The following is a 15,806-nucleotide window of genomic DNA, read 5'->3' as shown; positions in this document are numbered from 1 at the left end:
TCATCAACAAATTTAGCAAAGCAAAGGATAGTTGTTACTGGTGTTCACACACAGTGTATAGGTATTTATGTTTCGGTAGTATTTATTTGTTTTTATGTCTGTAGTAGGCCCAAGCCTGCCCCTGAAAAGTTTATTGCTGTGAGCGCAAATGGAGTGTTAAAGGAGAGCCCAAACTAATACATTTCAACTTCTGTTCCTATTCTTTCAGATGATTCTGAGCCCACCCCCGTTAGTTCAGAGCATTCTCCACAGCCAGATGCCAGGGGATGGAAATGTTCCACTTCAACTACCTCATCACAGAATGAAAGGAAACAGGCTCGCTCAGAAAATGGCAAGAAGCGGAGGTCAACAAAGCCTATCCACATGAGGAGAAACATCCGGTACAGCGAGTTCTTCCTGCTTAATCTCTTAAGTTCTGGGAAAGTCCAGGCAATAATTTTGCATTATGGACACTGGTGCAGATCTCTGTTTTGCGTGACCACAGAGCTATGCAAAGCCAGCTGCACAATCTGATATGATTGGCATGTTCTGAGCTAAAACAGATACTGGTATCAAAGGAGGCTTGTTCACTCTGTGGAAAGAGCCAATTCAAGATGCTAAGCAGTTTGATAATGAAAACATATTTTAGTGCCCAGGCATCAGTATTCCGCCGTTAATGTTGAAAGTTTCTTGTAAAATGCACTGATATAGAACACTGTCCAAGAAGATTTTCAACAAAATAAGGAATACATTACCCCATTACTTATAAGTACTGGAGGAAGCTTTAATCTGAATTTAACTGTCACACCTGATGCTAAATCAAAATGTTAACTTCAGGAGCCTTGAGTTAAGGGCAGGAAAACCATCCAGGGTCCCCACAGCTGATCATTAGCCAGTGACCTCTGCTGGAAAGTGCACTGTGTGAATGTTGAGTGAGGGTGGAATCAAGCTTAGCTGTAATTTTCCCCCCTCCCCCTCACATTATTTTTGCAACTGAATACCGTTCATACCTACCAGGCTTTTTCATGAACTACAATTCAAGCAAGGCACCAGCGTGCCCCGAATCCGAGGAGTGCACGCGTTCAAAAGGAAGGGAGAATACATACTCTGCAGTTTGAGCCGTGTACTGCATTCACAATATAACTTGTACAAATTTATTGCTTCCAGCACTTAAATGTTTGAAGGGTTCCAAGTTGCATTGGATCAAAACAGGTAAAAGGTTCTACATTTTAAAATGTGCCAAATCTGACTTGGGCAGCTGCAATTCCATTTGCCTAATATCAGCAATCGATATGCTGTGATGTGTACAGCAATAAACTAATGAGAAACGGGTGGTGTGCACTTGAAGGGGAAAGATCCTACCTTTTAAACACATGGCAGATTAAGTACAGAGTGGAACGCCCTATGTTTCTTTTTTGATTAATAAAAACTTTGACAAAGATTCAAATGGAAGACTTGCATTTAAAAGCTACAGGAATAAAATGAACTGAATAAGAAGTTTGTTTAATTTTAAAAAAAATACTCAAGGTGTGTCGTCAGACTAGAAGGGGGAGAGAAGTGTTAAGTGCAGGGGTCAGCGTTTGAACCCTTTTTTAATCTACGTCAAAGTTCTAGATTTCCAAGCCTAATGTCAACTTAACCCAACAAGCTTATAATACCAAAATAGGAAGAACAGTAGGCATAAGACAATTCAAGCAAAAAAAAAACTTAAGGACTCAGCTGCCTTATGCAAGTGCAGAGATAAATGAAATTTAATACTGAAGAAGGTGAAGTACTGTTACAGGAGCCATAAACATAACAATAAAAGGACTTGAATTGCTAGGGGTAATTAGAAAGTAACCTTGGAGGTAGGGTAAGTCAGTTAATTTTGAACATTTGAATCATATGGCAAAGCCAGTTTTTAAAAAAATATTCTTTGGATGTGGGCGTCACTGGCAAGGCTGACATTTACTGCCCATTCCTAGTTGCCCTTGATAAGGTGACGGTGGGCTGCCTTCTTAACCATAGCAGTCTGTATGGTGAAGGGACTGCCACAGTACTGTTTGGTAGTGAGTTTCAGGATTTTGACCAGCAACAGTGAAGGGACAGTGATGTATGTCCAAGTTGGAATAGTGTGTGACTTGGAGGAGAACCTGGAGGTGATGGCTAAAGCTAATAGAATGCTACATTGAACTCTGGAGTACAAGTAAAACGTTTTCCAATACATTCCTTCAGAATGGAGCTTGAACTGAATTAATTAGTTAACAATGTGACGGGAAGGGAGCATCCTGCCTCTCGCATCTCCTTCCACAGCACCTTCCAAATCCATGACCTGTACCACCTAGAAGGACAAGGGCAGCAGATGCATGGGAACACCACCGACAAGTTCCCCTCCAAGTCACTCACCATCCTGACTGGGAACTATATTGCTGTTGCTTCACTATTGCTGGTTCAAAATCCTGAAACCCATTCCCTTCCAGCACTCTAGGTGTATCTACACCACATGGACTACACGATTCAAGAAGCCGCTCACCACCACCTTCTCAATGGCAATTAGGAATAGGTAATAGATGCTGGCCTCGGCGGTGACGCCCAAGTCGCAAGAACAAATTTTTTTAAAAAGTAATTGAATTTGATAGGTATGCGATGGAGAAGCGAGAATCACAAAGCAAGGTTTTATATTTAAGGAAGGCAAGTTTCGAAGGAATGAGAAATTAATTAACTGCAGTAAGTTAGGCTGAATTGTTAATGGGTAAACTTATAAAACAGTTGGAAAATTTCAACAATATACTTGTATGTTACAAAACCAGTACATACTCCAAAAAGGCAAAGGTTCCACTTGTGTAGTTAAACAAACATGGTCAACAAATGAGGTAAGGGACAGTATCAAACTAAAAGATAAGACTTACAGAAATGCAAGGAAAAATGGAAACCAAGCAGACTGGGAGAGATACAACAAGCAACAAAGGACACACAAATGCCCGAAGGAGTGTGAAAAAAGCCTTGCCAGGGATATTAAAATTAACAGCAAAAGTAGTTCTAAATATATTGAGAAAGAGAGTAGTATAGGGGAATGCCCATCAAAGACATGCAGGTGTGACTAATGGATAACAAGGGAATGGTAGACTTATTAAATGAATACTTTATATAATTCTCACAATGGAGGAAGTGGACAAAATACCAATGACACAAGGAAACATAAATACCAGTCATGGAGAGGAACATGGTGTACTTAATATCAGTCAAAGTAAATGTTGATGGAGAAACTAATGGGATTCAGCAAATACAAACATATGAATTAGCAGGAGTAGGCCACTTGGCCCATCAAGCCTGCTGCACCTTTCAATAAGATCATGGCTGATCTGATTGTAAATTCGACTCCACATTCTCATTTACCCCGATAACCTTTCACCCCCTTACTTATCAAGAATGTATCTACTTCTGCCTTAAAAATATTTAAAGACTCTGCTTGCACTGCCTTTTGAGGAAGAGAATTCCAAAGACTCGCCACACTCAGAGAAAAAGTTTATTCTCATCTCTGTCTTAAATGGGCGACCCCTTATTTCTAAACAGTGACCCCTAGTTCTAGATTCTCCCACTAGGGGAAATATCCTTTCTGCATCCACCCTGTCAAGACCCCTCAGGATCTTGCATGTTTCGATCAAGTCGTCATCTAAACTCCAGCGGATGCAAGCCTAGCCAATCCAACTTTTCCTCATAAGACAACCCACCCATTCCAGTTATTAGTCTAGTAAACCTTCTCTGAACTGCTTCCAATACATTTACATTCTTACTTAAATAAGGAGACCAATACTGTACACAGTACTCCAGATGTGGCCTCACCAATGCCCTGTACAACTGAAGCATAACCTCCCTACTTTTTTTTAGATTAGATTAGAGATACAGCACTGAAACAGGCCCTTTGGCCCACCGAGTCTGTGCCGAACATCAACCACCCATTTATACTAATCCTACACTAATCCCATATTCCTACCAAACATCCCCACCTGTCCCTATATTTCCCTACCACCTACCTATACTAGTGACAATTTATAATGGCCAATTTACCTATCAACCTGCAAGTCTTTTGGCTTGTGGGAGGAAACCGGAGCACCCGGAGAAAACCCACGCAGACACAGAGAACTTGCAAACTCCACACAGGCAGTACCCGGAATCGAACCCGGGTTCCTGGAGCTGTGAGGCTGCGGTGCTAACCACTGCGCCACTGTGCCGCCCCTTTTGTATTCAATTACACTCGCAATAAACTATAACATTCTATTCGTTTTCCTAATTACTTGCTGTACCTGCATACTAACCTTTTGTGATACATGCACTAGGACACCCAGATCCCTCTGCATCTCGAAGCTCTGCAATCTCTCACCATTTAGATAATGTGCTTTTTTTATTCTTGCCAAAATAGACGATTTCACCTTTTCCCACATTATACTCCATTTGCCAGATCTTTGCCCATTCACTTAACCTATCTATATTCCTTTGTAGCCTCCTTATGTCCTCTTCACAACTTACTTTCCTACCTATCTTTGTGTCATTAGCAAATTTAGCAACCATACCTTCAGTACCTTCATCTAAGTCATTTATATAAATTGTAAAAAGTTGAGCCCACAGCACATATCCCTGTGACACATCACTCGCCATCTTCCCAACCAGAAAATGACTCATATATGCCTAGAAGTAATTTGTCCCAATGCATGAATTAAGTCTAGTGATGGACCTGCTGCTTTGTAACTGGATACCAAGACTAACTGGTTATCTTCTTTTCTTCCAATTTGTAAAGCAAGATCAGGAAGTCATGATTTGGAAAACTGTGTGCTGGTCTTTGTTTCATTATGTAAGTGCAATACACTTGTAGGGCAATGTGTTGTGTTGACTGTTTACAGCACTAAGTTATAACCAATCTGAAATGTGGGCTTTGTTGGTCTGAATCCTTTTGATAGCTAACTTTTTTCATTTGTTCCTTGGTTTCCCAGAAAGCTACTACGGGAGGACCAACTAGAGGCTGGAACAAAAGCAGCGCAACAGGAGGAGTTAGAGCGACTTAAACGCCTTGAGCAACAGAGGAAGGAATTTGTGTTACCCACAGTGCCATTTGAGCTCCCACAAGGTGAGAGTGGAGCATTGACCAGCAAGCTATCTGTGCTCTTGCAGGAGTATTGCCATCAGTAAAAGGGGATGGGGCAGATAGCAAGATTTTGTTTTACTCTCATTGGCTGGTTGCCACTCTGATGATTAAGATGGTAACCATACAACCATTTACATGCCCTTCCTTAGCATAGCTTACATTTGCTTGTGTCAAAAAGCAGCAATTGTTTGTGGCACTCAATGCGAGTTATCAGCAATCCTATAAAATGTTTGTGGATACCCTGATTTCTAAGTCTCAGCCTTGGTACCCTAGTGAGAGCAATAATGGAGGCTAGGCAATTCCCAGCAAGGAGTGGCGAAAATATGAGGGATGATGCCACAGTTCTAATAGAACTTCCATTGGTGGAACGCTGGAAGTAGGCCATGTCCCATCTTTATGAATAGTATACTGTAGAGAGACTATGCAAAGAGCCAAAGGACCATCAAGACCTGAAAGGTCCCGTATTTACACCAGAGCAGCAGTAGAGTTGTATGGAGTCTACCTCTGTGCAGTGGGAGGAAAATTGGGTCCCCTCTTCTGATTTCTAGAAGGTTACCACGGTCGCTGTGTTTATAGAAGGCATAATGCAAAGAAAAGAGCTCAATACCTCAACAGCCAGGGAGTTAATTATTTGCTGAGTGCTCTAAGATTCATTCCCTTTACACATAAACAGTTTTATCATCATAGTTCTGAAAGGTTGATTTCTAAATGCCAAGGTCGGCTGAGATTGGCTTTACTTTTGGGATTTCTCTGGCAGTTCTATACATTTACAGAAATCTGGGAGGTGAAATTCAGGCAGACTTGAGTTGTTCATGGTCAGCTGTAAAAAAAAAAGTTGCCTGATTGATAACACCCCTTTGTTGGATCTGGCATGAAAATTACTTAGAGAAGGAAGGAAGGAAAATGCAACAGATCAGACCAGTAACAAAACTTGCCAGGCTGGCATAAAGCTGCATTTTAGGAAATTGTGCTTGTTGGCAAATAAATCTTCAGGCGCAAGTTGACATGCCGTTGAGGGACAATAATGAAAATTTCACAAGGCTACACTCCGAGCAAGCAGCCATGCTTTTCTGGAGAATAATTTTAATGCTCGAATTATTGAAAACGCCACAGCTCTGCCAAGGTGGCCTTCGCACCAGACTCTCCAATTTTTGCTTCCCAGTGAGGCTCCCTGACAGAAGCAGAGTCTTGCATACTTGACCGTAATGTAAAAATGTTAAGTATGTTTCGGCAAAAGTTGGTCATGATGGGAAAGAGTGTAATTTGTAAGTTGAGCACAAAAAGATTGCCTGAGTTCCCCTCACTTGATATTTTTTAACGCTTTACCTCAAACGGATGCATGGTTATCTGGACAGCAACAACAACTTGCATCTATGTAGCATCTTTTAATGTAGTAAAATGTTCCTAGGTATTTCACAGGAGTGTTATCAGACAAAATTTGACACCAAGTTACAAAAGGAATTGTTCGGTCAGTTGATGAAAAGAGTTGAATTTTAAGGAGCATCTTAAAGGAGGAGAGTGATGCATAGAGGTTTAGGGAGGTAATTCTGGAGCTTAGGGTCTAGACAGCTGAAGGTACGGCCACCAGTGGAGGGGTGAAGGAAATTGGTGATGCCCAAGAGGCCAGAAGAAAGGAATGCAGATAGCTCAGAGGATTGAATGGCTGGATGAGGCTAAGAGATGGGATTGAGAGAGGCCAAGAAGGGATTTGAACGATGACCATGATGATTTAATAAGATGTCCAACCATGACTGCCCTGGGCGACCTTGTCTTAAGCATGTGACCTTTGATCACAATTGTCTCTAAAATCTTTTTTCTATCACCCTCAGAATCCAATACTCAAACCTTAAAAAAAGAGCCAGTCTGGAGTGAGGGTAAGTGAATATCTTTATCTGAAAACATTTTACAAGTACTGCTGCTTTAAGCAGTCTCTTACTGCTTCAGCCTTTTGCATGTAAATCAGATAGAGGGTGAAAATGTTAAAGGGTCAGTAGGAAGGGACTTGTGGGAAAGCTATGCAGTAAGTCCCAAGTTTCTGTAGTTATGCACACAAAGTAGATGGCTGGGAACAATTATTCTGTGCCCCTTATTGGAATAATTATTAATTGGCCGTGGACATTTTTTTTCCCCTTTATCGCTGAATTTCCCACCAGGAGAGGACCAGTAATAGATGTTGAGCAATAGGTTGAAAGTCTTAACCTCCATGCATTTGCATGAATGCCCACTCAGCAGAAATAGTAGCTGGTGATAAAATTCATTATCAGGAACCTTTTCCCTTTAAACCAGTTGTGCCATGACTTCAAATGATTTTAAGAGTTCTGCTCATTTGGTTACAACTAGAGTTACCTTCAGGTCGGTTGAACCAGAGTAAGATCAAATATATTTCAAATGTTCATAAGGGGCAGAGACCCGGGTTCAATTCTGGGTACTGCCTGTGCAGAGTTTGCAAATTCTCCCTGTGACCGCGTGGGTTTTCGCCGGGTGCTCCAGTTTCCTCCCACTGCCAAAGACTTGCAGGTGATATGTAAATTGGCCATTATAAATTGCCCCTACTGTAGGTAGGTGGTAGGGAATATGGGATTACTGTAGGGTTAGTATAAATGGGTGGTTCTTGGTCGGCACAGACTCGGTGGGCCGAAGGGCCTGTGTCAGTGCTGTATCTCTAAATAAAAATAAAAAAATATTTTATGCTCCCATATCTAGACATAGCCCTGACTTAATACATCAGTGAAAGTTGACAGTTTTGGAAATGTGATTCTGTTATTAGGCTGACTGTGTACAGTGTAATGTTCCTCTTTCTGATATTGCCACTAAGGTTACACATGGACGTTTCTATAAAAAATTGAAAGGACAAATGAGCATATACGTTCTGAGGGCTGAGCTCAGGATGTGGGACAGAAATGAGAACTGGGGATTTACTGGAAAAAATGTTTTGGGATTTCAGAAGAGGAAATGTTGGTTAAAAAGAGGTGTTAATGAACAGAACCAGTTGTACTCACTCCACCACTTTCTCATTCCAGAGGAAACTGCACAGAAAACGGATGAAGTTCCGTCAGCTCCACCAAGACTCACTAAACCCGAGGTTGTCTGTGTGGATATAAGCAGTGGGAGTGAAGAAGGTGCAGAAGCAGAAGAGAGGGTCATAAAGGACGGTGAGGGACAGAAACAGAAATCCTTGATGGGCCCCATCATATTTTTTTCCACCTGTAGTTTAATCCTCTTTTTCTTTCTTCACTCATTGCCCCTTTGTCCCGCGTTTTCCGCCCCCACCCTCCCCCACCCAAAGAAAGCAAACTCGTGCTGAGGTACAGTTCCGCAGGTACTGACAGCCTAGATTACCTTCTAGATCATAATGGATAGCTCACACTTTTCGTTTGCAAATCCTGCCTGTAGCATTTCTCCCCCAATATGCTCTTTCCTCTTACTTTCTGAACCACCACCCATGTCTCTTTTGTTCCACCTTACCTGGCACACTTGTTATGGAGCAGGAAGAACTTACTTCCACCTATCCTTCTGTGTTAGTGACTTTGAACCTCCGATGGGCTTGGGTTTCCCAACTCACTGCCTCCTGATTAGTCAAACATTTGGTCACTAATTTTATTGAATTAAATGACACTGAGCTCCGGGGCCAATGATAAATATGGGGATTGAATTTTATTTGTGTGAAATTGTTGCTGTGTTGTATCAGTTGCACAACTTCCCATTGTAGTTTAAGTCTATTAGATCTATTTTACTTCTGTGGTTTCATAGCAGTCTATGTAAGAAGATCTTGTCCCAGATGCTATATCTTTGCTGAAAATCTGTACTTGCAGCGTTGCACAAACCTGAGGATTTAAAATGGCCCTACTTGCTGTAATCTTGTCGATCGGATAAAATGTCATCTTGTGCTAAAATGCTGTTATCTGAATTGGCAGGTATGGAGTGAAGAATTTTCAGGCTGAAATATTTATTTGTAATTAAATGGAAAAAGAAACAAAGACAAATTTTGCAAATATTAAATAAATACAACAGGCAAATTTTAATGGATTTATTCCCATTTTTGAGAATGTTTCTAGGTTAGCTGATTCCACCTGCCTTTAACCTCATCTCAGTTCTGGATGAACTGAAGAATTGCAGCATATTTTTATTGTCTTGAGTCCTTTAATGCCAGGATTTTAGCCAAAATCATGTTATTTTGCTGGGTGTGTTACAATCCAATCAGCTGGAAAATAACTTTATTTCTTTGCTAGGAGCCATTTGATAATGAGCTTCCGGAGTCATTCACAATGGATATGCCATCGGCTCATTCAAAAACGAGAGAAGACTTTTGCTATGTCGTTAGCCAATTTAATTGGTGCTGTAATTTACTTTAAAATCACACCGCTTTCTCATTCAGTCAAAGGAACACAGCTATCTGACCTATTGAATAAGCACCTCTGTTTCAATGCAAGCAGTCCCTGTTTTGTGCTGCCACCCTTCCTGTTTTTCATCACACCTTATTTTTCCTTGTTTCTCAGAGGATGTGATTGAGCTGAGCTCAGGGGAAGATGATTCACTGCACATTCTTGACAGCGAATCCAGCAACGAAGAGGAGGAGGTGAACGAGGAGAGCAGTGGTGGACACGTGAATGATGCTTTGAATCAGCCAGATGATCTGGGCCGTGTCCTGGTCAACATAAATCACCCACCAAATGAGCAAGATATTTTCCTGGCACCCCAGCTGGCACGAGCTGTCAAATCACACCAGGTAGTTAGAGCTTGCCTTTTTTTTAATCAGAGGTACTGTTCATGGCTTTGTGCCAAGCATGGCATTTCTTATTGTCTCTCCCCAGTTGGTGATACAGCTGCGGTTTGTGTATGGCGATGAATCTGTCTTCGCTTTTGCATGCCAGTAGCTCCTGAATCTTCTGAGGCTGTGACTTTTCAACGAGATTGAACCAAATTTTGAGAACATGGATTATTTTAGTGGGCTCAGATCATTTTTATTATCTCCTCCTTGGAACCTCATTTGACTTGACAAATGAGTTGGGATAAGGTGATCCTATAATAGTGTAATTCATCTGTATCCAGGATTTGTTTGAAGCTTCTGTTTTTATGCTCGAACTTATTAATCCTTTTACTGCTATCATTTACTCGGTTACAGGATGGACTCACTGGACTGTTTTTAGTTTTGTTCTTGGGGGCGGGGGGGTGGTGTTGGTGGGTGGGGGGAAGATGTTGAATGACACACGGGGCAGGTAGGGAGAGTTAGACACTGGCCTTTCATCACTGGAAACTGGATTTTGAGCCCAGTTAAAACTGGCATGAATCCTTGTCTGTGGGTCTTAGATTAGATTAGATTAGAGATACAGCACTGAAACAGGCCCTTCGGCCCACCGAGTCTGTGCCGACCATCAACCACCCATTTATACTAATCCTACACTAATCCCATATTCCTACCAAACATCCCCACCTGTCCCTATATTCTCCTACCACCTACCTATACTAGTGACAATTTATAATGGCCAATTTACCTATCAACCTGCAAGTCTTTTGGCTTGTGGGAGGAAACCGGAGCACCCGGAGAAAACCCACGCAGACACAGGGAGAACTTGCAAACTCCACACAGGCAGTACCCGGAATCGAACCCGGGTCCCTGGAGCTGTGAGGCTGCGGTGCTAACCACTGCGCCACTGTGCCGCCCATTGAAATGAGTCTGATTAGTCTCAGCCTAGTCTCTAGTGAATACAGGTGCACAGGTCCCATTAAAGTTACCCTAACTTGGACCAAATTCAGCAATTTACCTCTGGAATATATGTTGGAAAAATGGGAATATGGTACTGGTTTTTCTGAGGGGAGAGGGTTCAGTATGTTGGCAGAGAAGTGCCTGAATTAAAATGTTATATTTGGGCTCTTGCCCAAATGGGTGCTTCTGAATCAGGTGTTTAGGGCACAGTGATGTTAATGACCTGTCTTCAGATTGGCACATCAACTTCACTGAGTGCTCAATCTGGGCTGACATTGGCTGTTGCATGGGAGAGGATTTACAACCCACTGATGTCAGTAGAGGTCTTTTCTTACAGGCATTCTCCACATAAAAAGCTATGAAATATTTTGAAACAAGTGCAGTGACTACCTGGGTACAGGTTAAGAATATTTCTTTTGTGCATTCAGTGTTTTTGCACTCTGTGGGATAGCTTCAGCCTCTGCTGCAACAGCACTGGGCAAGGCTCGGAGCTGTCCCTGTGACGAAAGTGTGGTAAAGGGCATGGGAGCATCAGTACCCTTCATGCTTGACTAGAAGTTTTTAAGAACAAACTTCACCTCCTTTGTACTTCGCACTTGCTTTCCCTGCCCTCTTGCTGTTCACCTTTTTTTGCTCTTGCATTTATTTTTTGTACGGCATTTCTGCAACATAATACAGTATGCACAGACTTGTTTCCAAGCATTAAATGAGCTGTTATTGGCAGATTCGGTTGTATGATATTGTGGGGATATACCTGGTGTTTGGATGTCATTGTGTTTGTTAGTTGGTTAATAACTTGGCTTTTACACACCCTGTTCTGTACTCACAGGTCGGTGGAATCCGTTTCCTGTACGACAATCTGGTGGAGTCACTGGAAAGATTTAAAAGCAGCAGTGGTTTTGGCTGTATCTTGGCACACAGCATGGGCCTTGGGAAAACCCTGCAGATGGTCTCCTTCGTGGATGTCCTCTTTCGATACACAGAAGCTCGCACTGTCCTTGCTATTGTACCGGTCAGTAACTGCACACTGGTTCCACTGTTCATGGCACTGAAGGGCGTTTTCTTGGGAGGGAAGAGAAAGAAGAAATTAATCAGAAATCATACCTGGCACAGGTATCAGTCTATATGACATGAAGGTTCAGGCTTTGTGTGTCAGTGCAATGTAATGCAACAGCCTAATACAAAATCAGATACCTGAAGAGCTGAGTATCAGTGATGGTATCATTGCATTCTACCTAGTTGTTGCATAATGGTGCTATCAGTATTCCCCTGCACCAGTAAAGAAAAGGTACTAAGAGTACTTGGGTTCTCCTCATGATTTGCTGCGAGTACCTTTGGAGTGATGCAGTTACCGAAGAACAGGTATTCAGAAGGAGTGGAAGTGGATGCTGAGTAGAGTATTTTAGCCAGTATTTACAGAGAAACGGAATGTGAACTGACCAGGTTTCATTGTGGATTGAGTGCTTCAGTTAGGGAGTAGTAAGGGGGTCTGTGTTTAGCACAGTTTGGGAGCTGAGGGTGGAGGGTTTTTGTGCAGTGATGATGTTGGCTCTTGTTGATTTCAGGTGAATACTTTGCAGAACTGGTTGGCCGAGTTTAATATGTGGCTACCCGCCCCAGAAGTGCTTCCTGCAGATTATAACTCTGAGGAGATCCAGCCCAGGAGTTTCAAAGTTCACATCCTAAATGACGAACACAAGTATGTCCTGTTACATTTTTAAGGGAGGGTATCCAGGACGTAATCTGGTCCAGATAAGGGAGAAACTGCACAAACACCTTGAATTCCAGAACGCTGGTATGATTGGGAAGTTTAGGGATGGTTGTTGCAAATGTTGCTTGCCTTGCAACTGAGTACCAACCATAATTGAAGTTATGACAGCACCACTGCTTGTGGTGCTACTGAGCCACACACAGCTGGAATGTCCCTGAGGCTCTGACCGTCCTTTCAGGTGGATGTTACATGCCTTTAAGAAGAGTTGCAAATTCTTCCAGTTCTCTGGCTAACATTTGTCACTCATCCAAGGCTGCTAAAAATTCATTTACACTTCTCAATGTGGTTTCTAGGATCGTGCTGTGCACAAGATGGCAGCTGCTTTTGTCTACATAAGACACTGCATTTCAAAATAATACATTGTAAAGTGCTTTTGAGATATTTCAGAGATGTGCTAAAATGTTACATTAACGCAAGTTCTTTGTTTCCTGCTAGCTGTCCAGTAACTTCTGGAAAACGTCTATGCCCTTTCTTAATGATTGTATTCAACTGTAATGTCCACAATTAAATAGTCAATCAACACATACTAGGCTCTCACTACCCACTGGAGAAAGATATTAGGAGGCGGGGAGGGACATTACCCAAGGATTTGTAAACCAGCTTGAGTTTCAGAAAAGATGGGAAAACAGTTGGAGAAAGGAATGAAACAGTGTGATTGAATATCATTGGGAATGTGGATGCACTAATCAGACATTACCATCATGGGTAATGACAACAGAAGAAATACATCCCCTGATGTTTTGATGCTTTGTTAGAAATAGAGCCCAGCAAACCTGTGCACTGATATAATGCAATGTGCTGAAAAAGTGTACCCAAGGTGATGTTCACTCTCTCTTTGTAGAACAACTGTGGCCCGTGCCAAGGTGATCAGTGAATGGTCAACTGACGGTGGCATGCTGTTAATGGGGTATGAAATGTACCGCCTGCTGTCATTGAAAAAGTCATTTGTTACCGGGAGGAGGAAGAAGACAAAGAAACCAGCAGGGCCTGTGATTATAGATCTGGATGAGGAAGATCGACAACAAGAACTATTGAAAGGTAATAAAGAAATCAATTGCATTTTCATAGCACCTGTCACAGCTTTAGTTGTTCCCCCAAAGTCCTTCACTGCCAATGAATTACTTTTGAAGTGTTGATATTAGATTAGAAATACAGCACTGAAACAGGCCCTTCGGCCCACCGAGTCTGTGCCGACCATCAACCACCCATTTATACTAATCCTACACTAATCCCATATTCCTACCAAACATCCCCATCTGTCCCTATATTTCCCTACCACCTACCTATACTAGTGACAATTTATAATGGCCAATTTACCTACCAACCTGCAAGTCTTTTGGCTATGTAGACTTGTTTGACAGCCAATGTGCATACAGCAAGATTCCACAAGCAGTCATAAGATGAACTACCTATTAAACTGTTTTGGTGGTCTTGGTTGAAAGACAATGTTGATCAGCACACAGAACTCCTGCTGTTCATTGAAAACATGCCGTAGAATCATTTATGTCCATCTGAACAGGTAGATGGGATTTGACATCTTAGCCAAAATATGGCACCGCTGACAATATTGCACTCGGTCACTTCTGTGCTGAAGTGTCAGCTACATTATGTGCTCAAGTTTGGGATGGTGCTTGAACTCACGGCATTCTGACCTGGAGGCTAAAATCCAACCAACTGGGCCTAGCTGATACTAATGTAATGTAGGGAAGAGGGGAGCATGGGATCTTAAAATAACAGACAACTCCATTGATGATCTAACCATTGACGTTTATGGCAGAGAAGGAGGACATTTTGCTCCTCATCACTATGCCTGCTGTCTATTAGGGCAATCCAAAACTATTCTCCATTGTGTCCCCATAGCCCTATACCGTCCTTTGCTTCAAACATCTATCCAGCTTTCCTTTAAAGCTGTGTTTGCTGACAATGCAACCACTAGGTGGCGCAGTACTTGCACATGCGCAATTGCAGCCTCACGCACTGAAACGTCACTGTCTGTGGCGTTTTTGGCAGCTATCAGTAGTAAAGATGGCACTGCTCAATTTATCATAAAAGCAAAAACCGAAAAGCCCACAGCTGCAATCACCGCCTCCATCCCACCCACAACAGTACCCCGCTCCCTCCTGCCATCGTGCTTCTCTCTGCCACTGCCTCCAGCACCCGTCTGCTCGCCACTTCTCCCCCCACCTCAGCCGCTCGCTTCCCGCTTCATCACCCCACACCCATCTCCCCACCTGTGGGCCCATTGGCTCCCGGCCTCACCACTTCATCCCCTCTGCCTCTGCTCCCCACTCTGTCCCGCACGCAGTCTCCCTCCCCTCCCCTATCTTGTCACTCTCCCCCTCCGCTTCCCCCTTGCAGGGAAGAAAGGCAGCGATCACGGGGAGGGTAGCAGAAGCGAGAGTGGGGAGGCTGAGCGGAGGGGAGGATGTGGCGAGGCTGGGAGTGAGTGGCCCACAGGTAGGCAGGGAGGGGGGATGGGGGTGAAGAGGGGGGAGAAGTGACAAGGCAGGGAGCGAACGGCGAGCAGACCTTGCAGTACGCGATGCCGTTTTAGTGCACATGTTCAGTACAGTACTGACACCAAGGGTCCACTCTGCACATGTGCAAAACTGGGAGCGCTCTGATGACGGCACTGGGCTGCGTTGTCAGGAGTCCCTTTGTTCCTTTAAACAATGCCGTGGTCTCTGTCTCAATCATTCCTTGTGGCAAAGCAGTCCGTGCTCCAACGGTCCTCTGCACTTCACAGTCCTCCGGAATTTACAGCACAGATGTAGGCCATACAGCCCATTGAGCTTGTGCTGGCACTTTCATAAAGAAGTACAAAACCATGCTCACTGCCCTACTCTCCTTCCCCACAGCCCTGCGTCATCCTCAGCTTCAGTTGTTTAAATACTCTTCCCTTAAAGGGATGCAATGGCCTCTCAACTGCTGTTTGAAGCAAAGCATTCCTTGCTTCCAGCAGCATTAAAGAAGTTTGTCCTAATCTCCTCCTCACTTTCTTAGTGACAATTTTAAATTAATGATCGCTTATCACTGACTAGCCAACCGAAGAAAATTAGTCTTTCGTTATTCACGCTATAAAAATATTTGATAGTTTCAAAACTTTTAAATTCTATCTTAACATTCTGTGCTTCAACATAAAGATAATAGAGCAAACTTCTGTGCTGGCTGTAATTTAAAAAAAAATCAGTACCAGTTAGCCTGGTTTAGTTAGCTTGAAAGTGGGTTTTTAC

At 42.9% G+C, this 15,806-nt stretch overlaps 1 protein-coding gene across 3 annotated transcripts in view; it reads left to right on the top strand.

Moving 5' to 3' along the window:
- rad54l2 (RAD54 like 2) overlaps positions 1–15,806 on the top strand; it is a 149,091-nt gene that overhangs the window by 88,875 nt on the left and 44,410 nt on the right. For all 3 annotated transcript variants that reach the window (XM_068051409.1, XM_068051407.1, XM_068051408.1), the window contains 8 exons: positions 209–380; positions 4,947–5,080; positions 6,928–6,972; positions 8,119–8,250; positions 9,595–9,824; positions 11,632–11,814; positions 12,368–12,501; positions 13,415–13,611. In XM_068051409.1, coding sequence (XP_067907510.1) covers positions 209–380; positions 4,947–5,080; positions 6,928–6,972; positions 8,119–8,250; positions 9,595–9,824; positions 11,632–11,814; positions 12,368–12,501; positions 13,415–13,611 — 1,227 coding nt within the window. The remainder of the gene's footprint in view (positions 1–208; positions 381–4,946; positions 5,081–6,927; positions 6,973–8,118; positions 8,251–9,594; positions 9,825–11,631; positions 11,815–12,367; positions 12,502–13,414; positions 13,612–15,806) is intronic.

The sequence above is a fragment of the Heterodontus francisci genome, chromosome 19 (genome assembly GCF_036365525.1).
Source record: "Heterodontus francisci isolate sHetFra1 chromosome 19, sHetFra1.hap1, whole genome shotgun sequence".
NCBI lineage: Eukaryota > Metazoa > Chordata > Chondrichthyes > Heterodontiformes > Heterodontidae > Heterodontus > Heterodontus francisci.
The sequence above is the reverse complement of the archived record's forward strand: the minus strand, read 5'-3'. Positions and strand labels throughout refer to the sequence as shown.